Source organism: Salmo trutta, chromosome 14 (assembly GCF_901001165.1).
Source record: "Salmo trutta chromosome 14, fSalTru1.1, whole genome shotgun sequence".
NCBI classification, from domain to species: domain Eukaryota; kingdom Metazoa; phylum Chordata; class Actinopteri; order Salmoniformes; family Salmonidae; genus Salmo; species Salmo trutta.
In genome coordinates this window covers 43,454,974-43,465,868 of record NC_042970.1, presented here as the reverse complement: position 1 = coordinate 43,465,868, position 10,895 = coordinate 43,454,974, and the positions used below count along the sequence as shown (strand labels likewise).

At 42.8% G+C, this 10,895-nt stretch overlaps 1 protein-coding gene across 6 annotated transcripts in view; it reads right to left on the bottom strand.

Moving 5' to 3' along the window:
- Positions 1-10,895, bottom strand: part of LOC115208132 (plasma membrane calcium-transporting ATPase 1) — a 165,452-nt gene that overhangs the window by 72,158 nt on the left and 82,399 nt on the right. For all 6 annotated transcript variants that reach the window (XM_029775963.1, XM_029775967.1, XM_029775962.1 and 3 more), the window contains exons 3-5: positions 3,230-3,427; positions 2,761-3,018; positions 2,288-2,413 (exon numbers count right to left, since the gene is read on the bottom strand). In XM_029775963.1, coding sequence (XP_029631823.1) covers positions 2,288-2,413; positions 2,761-3,018; positions 3,230-3,427 — 582 coding nt within the window. The remainder of the gene's footprint in view (positions 1-2,287; positions 2,414-2,760; positions 3,019-3,229; positions 3,428-10,895) is intronic.

Here is a 10,895-nt window from a genome sequence, read left to right as displayed (position 1 = left end):
ACAGAAGTGGGATGAAACCTTTGATAGTTTGAATTGCGGATTCTAGCTTTAAAGGGGCAAAATGGATGTAGCAACTGCATATTACCCCTTTTAAAAGACAAAGTTCCTGACTGGAATATGTTCCGGGATTCTTGAGACGTATTGAGGAGTACACTACATCAGTCACTGGCTTTATCAATAAGTGCATCGAGGACGTCGTTCCCACATTGACTGTACGTTTCTACCCCGACCAAAAGCCATGGATTACAGGCAACATTCGCACTGATCTAAAGGGTAGAGCTGCCGCTTCAAGGAGTGGGACTCTAACCCGGAAGCTTATAAGAAATCCCACTATGCCCTCAGACGAACCATCAAACAAGCAAAGCTTCAATACAGGACTAAGAACGAATCGTACCACACCAGCTCCGACGCTCGTCGGATGTGGCAGGGCTTGCAAACTATTAGAGTACAAAGGGAAGCACAGTCAAGAGCTGCCCAGTGACACGAGCCTACCAGACGAGCTAAATAGAGGCAAGTAACACAGAAACATGCATGATAGCATCAGTTGTTCCGACGACAGTGTGATCACGCTCTCCGCAGCCGATGTGAGTAAGACTTTAAACAGGTCAACATTCACAAGGCTGCAGATGGATTACCAGGACATGTACCCCGAGCATGCGCTGACAAACTGGCAAGTGTCTTCACTGACATTTTCAACCTCTCCCTGTCTGAGTCTGTAATACCAACATGTTTCAAGCAGACACCATAGTCCCTGTGCCCAAGAACACCAAGGTAACCTGACTAAATGACTACAGACCCAGGCTACGTCTGTAGCCATGAAATGCTTTGAAAGACTGGTCATGGATCATATCAACACCATTATCCCAGAAACCCTAGACACACTCCAATTTGCATACCGCACCTACAGATGATGCAATCTCTATTGCACTCCACACTGCCCTTTCACACCTGGACAAAAGGAACACCTACGTGAGAATGCTATTCATTGACTACAGCTCAGCGTTCAACACCATAGTGCCCTCAAAACTCATCACTAAGCTAAGGACCCTGGGACTAAACACCTCCCTCTGCAACTGGATCGTGGACTTCCTGACGTGCTGCCCCCAGGTGCTAAGGGTAGGTAACAACACATCTGCCACGCTGATCCTCAACACGGGGGCCCCTCAGGGGGGCGTGCTCAGTCCCCTCCTGTACTCCCCGTTCACTCATGACTGCACAGCCAGGCACAACTCCAACACCATCATTTAGTTTGCTGATGATACAACAGCCTGATCACCGACAACGATGAGACAGCCTATAGGGAGGTCAGAGAACTGACCATGTGGTGCAAGGACAACAACCTCTCTCTCAATGTGATCAAGACAAAGGTGATAATTGTGAACTATAAGAAAAGGAGGACCGAGCATGCTCCTATTCTCATCGACAGGGCTGTAGTTGAGCAGGTTGAGAGCTTCAAGTTCCTTGGCGTCCACATTACCAACAAACTAACATGGTACACCAAGACAGTCATGAAGAGGGCACGACAAAACCTATTCTCCCTCAGGAGACTGAAAAGATTTGGCATGGGTCCTCAGATCCTAAAAGGATTTTACAGCTGTACCATCGAGAGCATCCTAACGGGTTGCATCAATGCCTGGTATAGCAACTGCTCGGCCTCTGACCACAAGGCACTACAGAGGGTAGTGCGTACGGCCCAGTACATCACCGGGGCCAAGCTTCCTGCCATCCAGGACCTCTATACCAGGTGGTGTCAGAGGAAGGCCCTAAAAATTGTCAAAGACTCCAGCCACCCTAGTCATAGACTGTTCTCTCTGCTACCGCACGGCAAGCAGTACCGGAGTGCCAAGTCTTGGTCCAAGAGGCTTCTAAACAGCTTCTGCCATAAGACTCCTGAACAGCTAATCAAATGGCTACTCAGACTATTTGCATTGCCCCTACTCTTATACGCTGCTGCTACTCTCTGTTATTATCTATGCAGTCACTTTGACAACTCTACCTACATTTACATATCACGTCAATTACGTCGACACCGGTGCCTCCGCACATTGACTCTGTACCGGAACTCCCTGTATATAGCAACACAATTTTTATTTACAGCTGCTCTTTAACTATTTGTTATTCTTATCTCTTACTTAATTTTTTGGGTATTTTCTAAGCATTTCACTGTAAGGTCTACAGTGAAATGTAGACCTGTTGTATTCGGCGCATGTGACAAATACAATTGGATTTGATTTGACTGGGATATTGAATGTCTGATAATAGTGATATTATTAACAGGTGCTCTCACCGGACAGCAGCATGGGGTCCTTCTCCAGTGACTTCCTGACTTGGTCTGATTCGCCGGTCAGAGAGCTCTCATCGATCTTCAGGTCGTTGCCCTGGATCAGGATACCATCAGCTGGCAGCAGGTCACCTAGGAAACAGTTACACAGTTAAACGACTGTGATATACAACGTCTCACCATATACCCTACCTTGGTGCATTTGAAACCCTGTCTCAGCGCGTTTTAACAAAACCCTGTCTCAGCGCGTTTTAACAAAACCCTGTCTCAGCGCGTTTTAACAAAACCCTGTCTCAGCGCGTTTTAACAAAACCCTGTCTCAGCGCGTTTTAACAAAACCCTGTCTCAGCGCGTTTTAACAAAACCCTGTCTCAGCGCGTTTTAACAAAACCCTGTCTCACCATATTTGATCTGGGTGATGTCTTACCTTGTTTTATCTGAACCATGTTTTACCGCGTTTTAAATGAACCATGTCTTACCATATTTGATCTGGGCGATGTCTCCTGTCACCAGTTCGGACACGGGGATCTGGATGACCTGGCCCTTGCGGATGACGGTGAACTTCTGCTCCTGCTCGATGCGGTTCTGCAGCCCACGGAACTGCTTCTCCTTGCTCCAGTCGTTAAACGCTGTCACCAAGACAACGATTGCCACGGAGAACAAGATGGCGGCGCCCTCGATCCAGCCCGCCTGCGCCTCCCCCTCATCCTCCACTCCCGACGCTGTCTCACCACACACTGGGGAAACCAGGACACAACCACGATTAATAAGAACAGACCAAAACACAACCAGGTCAGTGGAATAGAGCTGAAACACCACCAGGTCAATAGAACAGGAACAAAACACGACCAAGTGAATAATACAGGACCAAAACTTTTACAAACTCCCAAAAACCCTCTTCATTATCCCACCTGTCCTAACTGCCCCGGGTTAGGGTGTACTACTCACGCTCGCTATCTCCCCCAGGGGGGTGGTAGAAGGACAGGCCCAGGGAGATTACGGCAGCAATCTCCAGGATGATGAGAGTAACATCCTGTAGGGCCTCCCACACCAGCGCCAGGAAGGACTTAGGCTTTTTAGGAGGGATGAAGTTCTTCCCAAATGCCGCGTGGCGCTTCTCCAGATCCACTGGGTTACCAGACAGACCTGAGAGAGAGGGAGGAGGAGGAGGAGGAGGAGGAGGAGGAGAGGGAAGAAAAGGAGGAGGAAGGAGAAGAGACAGTTAATAGAGTGACCAGTTATCATAGAAATGCATATAACGAGATCAAAACACTATAAAGGTATGAAAACATATGCCAATCCGTCAGGGTTAGAAGTCTTTAGGGTATTCTATAGGAAGTGGTGTAATGTACTTAAGTGAAAATACTTTAAACTTTTACTTTACTACATTCCTAAAGAAAATAATGTACTTTTGACTCCATCCATTTTCCTTGACACCCAAAAGTACTTGTTACATTTTGAATGCTAAGCAGGACAGGAAAATGGTCCAATTCACACTCTTCTCAAGAGAACATCCCTGGTCATCTCTACTGCCTCTTATCTGGGGGACTCACTAAACACAAATGCATTGTTTGTAAATTATATCTGAGTGTAGGAGTGTGCCCCTGGCTAACTGTAAATAAAATAAAAAATAAAATTGTACCATCTGGTTTGCTTAATATAAGGAATTTGAAATTATTTATACTTTTACTTTTGATACTTAGGTATATTTAGCAATTACATTTTTATAGTTAAGTATATTTAAAACCAAATAATTTTATAATTTTACTCAAGTAGTATTTTACTTTTACTTGAGTCATTTTCTATTAAGACATCTTTACTTTTACTCAAGTATGACAATTGGGTACTTTTCCAACCACTGTTTATAGGTTGCTGTATAAGCCTCGGTACAAATGTCTAAACTGACTTTTGTAGTGAAACGTCTACATCACCCTTTCTTTATCTGAGGATAAACATGACAACAATGGCTGTTGCCATACCAAACAGAACCAAGTAGAGCTGACAGTTCAAACACACCCATCGACACCCCATGTCAGCCTCCCGCTGCTGTCACAAGCTGCTAGACAACCACTGCCAAAGACTTTGAATTTCAGTTGGACAAAACCACACATCTACATCATTTGGTATTGTCCTATTAAGACAAAAATAGATTTAATACATTCTGAATAAGATATCATCACCTCATGGAAATCTTGTGATTCAGAATTGTTGCAAATAAATCTAGAAAACTGCAATAAAAATACAAAAAGAGGTCAGTCAATGAGAACCCATGAGGCGTTGGAAATTATCACAAGGGTGTTGAACTCATTGGGCGCATCCCAAAATGGCAAGCTACTCCCTATGAAGTGCACTACTTTTGACCAGGGCCCATAGGGAATCGGGTGTCATTCGGGATGCAGCTGTCATGACTGTTTCCTGTCCTCTGGGATTGAATGTCGGAAGGATCAGACAGTGAATCAATTATGCTCTAGTCATTCCCACATTGGTCCAGGATTTAACCACTCTCCCTGCTTCGTTCAATCTTTCACTCAGCAGCTTTACACTATGTCCTTGTTGTGTCAATCTCCCTCATGTAGTTCAAGGTGTATTCAAATGGATCCGACACTGAGATGTGGCTAGCTATGGATAACCGGAGTGTGTAACTGGTGAGGTGTATAGGATACATAGATAGTGTGCTGTACTAACAGTTATATAAGTTCAGAATACATTTAGTATTGACATGGCTAGTTAGGGTAGGGCATGACTGGTGAGTAGATCCACAACTAAAGACAGCTAGTTATGCTAACATGCTGATGTATTACAATACATTGAATGCTGATATGCAGAACTGTAGTTAGCTATGCTAACCGGATAAATGTGAGAAGTAGCTGGATAAGCAAAATACAGTACACAGAGTCCCAGCCCTCTACGACAGATGCCCCTTAAAACCACCATCATATTGCTTTCCCGCTACTGTGAGCCAGCTGGACAACCGGAGGAGGGAGGGACGGAGGGAGAGAGGGGGGCAGGGGGTGGGTGAGGCAGTAGGGAAGAAAGGCAGAAGGTGAGGGAAGTGTAAGGGGGGGGCTGTCTTGTGTTGCTAAAAACAGCTGGACGCAATGACATCACACCCCCAAAAAATGTTTTTTTACGCAAAAACCTCGAGTGTCAAATACAAATTTAGTTGTTGAAGTCTTTCCATTATCCATTCAGGCAAATTGCATATTAATACATTGTCAACAGCCTGTATACCCTCCCACCTATCTGTTTCATGTCTCAGGAAGACAGTAAAAGCAGCATGGATAGAATGAACTAATTGACTAATATTTGCCATATTCTAATCATTTTCATGTGCCAATGTATCCCCCCGGGCCGTGCCATGGTGAAACTTGCACTCCTGTAGATCTGAAATCATTTGATGACGAAACTTGCATCCAGCCAACCAGAAAATCAAGATGAAGCAATTCAGGCATTCTTGAAAGTCAAGACAACCCTTGTCCTGCAAAGAAGCATTATTTTTATAGTTTAAAAAAAGATTTAGCAAGCAGTAGGAATTTAGAATTAAAATGGGGAGTTCAAAAAACATCGTTCCCATTATGATTTTTCACAATAAAGGAAGGTCAGCAAAATAAAAATTCACCTGTCGAACAGATCTTTAGAACATTTCTCCGATAGTTGCCGTTACCATTAAACACGTCACAATGCTTTTTTTGTGACATTGCTTTTGTCAAGTAAACGTGGGTCAATGGAAATCTGCCTATTATTTTGATACAGCAACCTCCAATAGCTAGCAGAGAACCTTCTCTGAATTTACAGTACCAGTCAAAAGCTGACACACCTACTCATTTGAGGGTTTTTCTTTATTTTTACCATTTTCTACATTGTAGAATAATAGTGAAGACATCAAAACTATGAAATAACACATATGGAATCATGTAGTAACCAAAAAAAGTGTTAAACAAATCAAAATATACATTTTTAATTGAGATTCTTCATAGTAGCCACCCTTTGCCTTGACAGCTTTGCACACTCTTGCTTGTCATTCTCGCAACCTGCATGTGGTAGTCACCTGGAACGCATTTCAATTAGCAGGTGTGCCTTGTAAAAAGTTAATTTGTGGAATTTCTTCCCTTCTTAGTGCATTTGAGCCAATCAGTTGTGTTGTGACAAGTTAGGGGTGGTATACAGAACATAGCCCTATTTGGTTAAAGACCAAGTCCATATTATGGCAATAACAGCTCAAATAAGCAAAGAGAAATGACAGTCCATCATTACTTTAAGACATGAAGTTCAGTCAATTCGGAAAATTTAATGGTCGAATTGCTGCAAAGAAACCACTTCTAAAGGACACCAATAAGAAGAAGAGACTTGCTTGGGCCAAGAAACTTGAGCAATGGACAATAGACCAGTGGCAATCTGTCCTTTGGTCTGATGAGTCCAAATTTGAGATTTTTGGTTCCAACCACTGTGTCTTTGTGAGACACAGAACAGGTGAACGGATGAACTCTGCCTGTGTGGTTCCCACCGTGAAGCATGGAGGAGGTGTGATGGTGCTTTGCTGGTGACACTGTCTGTTATTTATTTAGAATTCAAAAAGGCACACTTAACCAGCATGGCAACAATAGCATTCTGCAGCGATACAACATCCCATCTGGTTTACGCTTAGTGGGACATTCATTTGTTTTTCAACAGGACAATGACCCAAAACAACCTTCCAGGCTGTGTAAGGGCTATTTGACCAAGACGGAGAATGACGGAGTGCTGCATCAGATGACCTGGCCTCCACAATCACTCGACTTCAACCCAATTGAGATGGTTTGGGATGAGTTGGACCACAGCGTGAAGGAAAAACAGTCAACAAGTGCTCAGCATATGTGGGAACTCCTTCAAGACTGTTGGAAAAGCATTCCAGGTGAAGCTGGTTGAGAGAATGCCAAGAGTGTGCAAAGCTGCCATCAAGGCAAAGGGTGGCTACTTTGAAGAAACTCAAATATATTATATATTTAGATTTGTTTAACACTTTTTTGGTTATTAAATGATTCCATGTGTGTTATTTCATAGTTGTGATGTCTTCACTATTATTCTACAATGTAGAATATAGTACAAATAAATAAAAAACCTTGAATGAGTAGGTGTGTCCAAACTTTGGACTGGTACTGTATATTAATGATTTCACATAGAATGGAGCAGGTATGTTAGGGAGCATAGAGGCAAAGAGATGGGATTTGTGTTGTAAAATGCATCTGAAGATTTTATTTAGCAGAGTTCAAACTGTCATGTAAAGCATTGCTATCCTGTTGTCTACTATAATAAAATAAACATCTAACATTACTTCATGCTTTGGGGCTCATTTAGTATTGAGTAGCCTATGCATAATTGATTGAGAAATACCACAGCCCTAAAGTGAACAGTTGAAATTAATCAAGACAGCTGATAGGATTCGATAAAAAGTTAGAGATCATGTTACATTTCAAAAAATGAATTAGACAGTATGTAACACACTCATAACTTAGATGTCAATCAACTATGGAACAACATTGTTTCATTTAGTGACCGGTGTGTTACAACAGTTTACGTTTTATTAAACAAAGACAAATTACAAACCATGTCTTCGTAGGTTTTGCATATTGACATGCATTTCTGATTGGTAAGGCTACACATCAGCATGGTGTGTGTTGACAAAATGTGTCTGCCAAGTAGAAGTCTGCTTTATCTCCTTTTGACTGTCACTACGTATACTATAGACCTAAATGACTTACATCTAGTAGCATAATACAAAGGTTCTAAATGGAATATACACAATTTACAGTTATTGTAGAAGATATTAAAACTGTACAAGAAGCAAACATTGGGTGACTTGATGACAGAGATTGTTTTCCATGCCCTCCTCCGTCGATGCTACTTGTTCAGCCTAGAAAGTGGACAGCTGAGGTCCTCTAAAGAGAAGATAGGCTAGAATAAGATGTTGTCATGACTTTGCACCTTTGGGTGAGGGTCATAAAACCCCCTTTCTCTCTCTTCCCCTCAGCAGTTTATGGCCCCCACCATGAATACCGAAACTCTCCCTCTCGACTCTATAGAATGGGCTTTGCAATAAATCCTTTGTAACCACAGAGAGAGACTTTGTAATACAGTAACATAAAAAGGTTGGGGAATGGAACAATATATCCAACCAGTTGAAAGTGTCCATTGGTACTTAAAGTACATGTCAGATCAGTTGTTGTCTGGGACATTATATCTGATGATAGGACGACATAAATTGTATCTTGGAAAGTCTACACATTCTAGTCTACACATTCTAGTCAGATTCACATGGAATTGTTGTGCAATTTAAATGTTTAAATATGAAACTATTTGTGAAAAGAAAATTTTATTTTAGCCTTCTAAATGAGAGAATTGTTTTCATAAGTCATTTATGCTCATTCAGGGGCCACGCCCAAGTGAACAGACATTGGTTGGAGAGGGATGAAACACGCCCTTCTCTTCCCCAGTATAAAGCCCCCGTGACCCAATTCACGTCAGACTAAGCAAACCCCAGCGTGAGCTGTGGTTGCGAATGGTTAAGACCCCTACAAACGATAAGACTAGAAAACCATGCCACATGGAGCATTGGCTACATGGCTGGAAATTGTCAAACTCAGACTTTCGATTCACTACAGAATGAGTGAGAAATTCTAGACAACATGAATTACTAGACTGCAGCTAGAAAATACATAAACCTAGGCTGAGAATACCGACAACCGCCGAAGCAACTATTCCATGAGAACATTTCTGAATGGTACTCTGAAGTATCCATTCTAAACATCTACAACCACGAAAGACTGTGACTTCAATAAAAGTTAATCAGAGACTCTGATGAACCCAACAGGATGATCGAGGATTCCAACACAAGACAACAACGACATACGGGCGTAAATATAAATTGCAATTTCTTTTCGAATGAGCGGCCATTCACAGGCAAAGGATTAGCATTTCAATGAATACAATTATAGACTGTGTAATGAATCCATTTGTCTTTCCCGCTCTCTCAGTCCCACCCCTTTCCCTTTGTCTACCAAGCTGTCATATCAGCTTAGCCCACTAGGGACTTTTCCATCATTGTTAGTAACCAATACAGTGGGGGGAAAAAGTATTTGATTCCCTGCTGATTTTGTACATTTGCCCACTGACAAAGAAATGATCAGTCTATAATTTTAACAGTAGGTTTATTTGAACAGTGAGAGACAGAATAACAACAAAAAAAGTCCAGAAAAACGCATGTCAAAAATGTTATAAAATGATTTGCATTTTAATGAGGGAAATAAGTATTTGACCCCTCTGCAAAACATGACTTAGTACTTGGTGGCAAAACCCTTGTTGGCAATCACAGAGATCAGACGTTTCTTGTAGTTGGCCACCAGGTTTGCACACATCTCAGGAGGGATTTTGTCCCACTCCTCTTTGCAGATCTTCTCCAAGTCATTAAGGTTTCGAAGCTGACGTTTTGCAACTCGAACCTTCAGCTCCCTCCACAGATTTTCTATGAGATTAAGGTCTGGAGACTGGCTAGGCCACTCCAGGACCATAATGTGCGTCTTCTTGAGCCACTCCTTTGTTGCCTTGGCCGTGTGTTTTGGGTCATTGTCATGCTGGAATACCCATCCACGACCCATTTTCAATGCCCTGGCTGAGGGAAGGAGGTTCCCAACCAAGATTTGACGGTACATGGCCCCGTCCATCATCCCTTTGATGCGGTGAAGTTGTCCTGTCCCGTTAGCCGAAAAACACCCCCAAAGCATAATGTTTCCACCTCCATGTTTGACGGTGGAGATGGTGTTCTTGGGGTCATAGGCAGCATTCCTCCTCCTCCAAACACAGCGAGTTGAGTTGATGTCAAAGAGCTCCATTTTGGTCTCATCTGACCACAACACTTTCACCAGTTGTCCTCTGAGTCCTTCAGATGTTCATTGGCAAACTTCAGACGGGCATGTATATGTATTCTTGAGCAGGGGGACCTTGCGGGCGCTGCAGGATTTCAGTCCTTCACGGCGTAGTGTGTTACCAATTGTTTTCTTGGTGACTATGGTCCCAGCTGCCTTGAGATCATTGACAAGATCCTCCCGTGTAGTTTTGGGCTGATTCCTCACCGTTCTCATGATCATTGCAACTCCACGAGGTGAGATCTTGCATGGAGCTCCAGGCCGAGGGATATTGACAGTTCTTTTGTGTTTCTTCCATTTGCGAATAATCGCACCAAATGTTGTCACCTTCTCACCAAGCTGCTTGGCGATGGTCTTGTAACCCATTCCAGCCTTGTGTAGGTTTACAATCTTGTCCCTGACATCCTTGGAGAGCTCTTTGGTCTTGGCCATGGTGGAGAGTTTGGAATCTGATTAATTGATTGCTTCTGTGGACAGGTGTCTTTTTTACAGGTAGCAAGCTGCGGTTAGGAGCACTCCCTTTAAGAGTGTGCTCCTAATCTCAGCTCGTTACCTGTATAAAAGACACCTGGGAGCCAGAAATCTTTCTGATTGAGAGGGGGTCAAATACTTATTTCCCTCATTAAAATGAAAATCAATTTATAACATTTCTGACATGCGTTTTTCTGGATATTTTTGTTGTTATTCTGTCTCTCACTGTTCAAATAAACCTACCA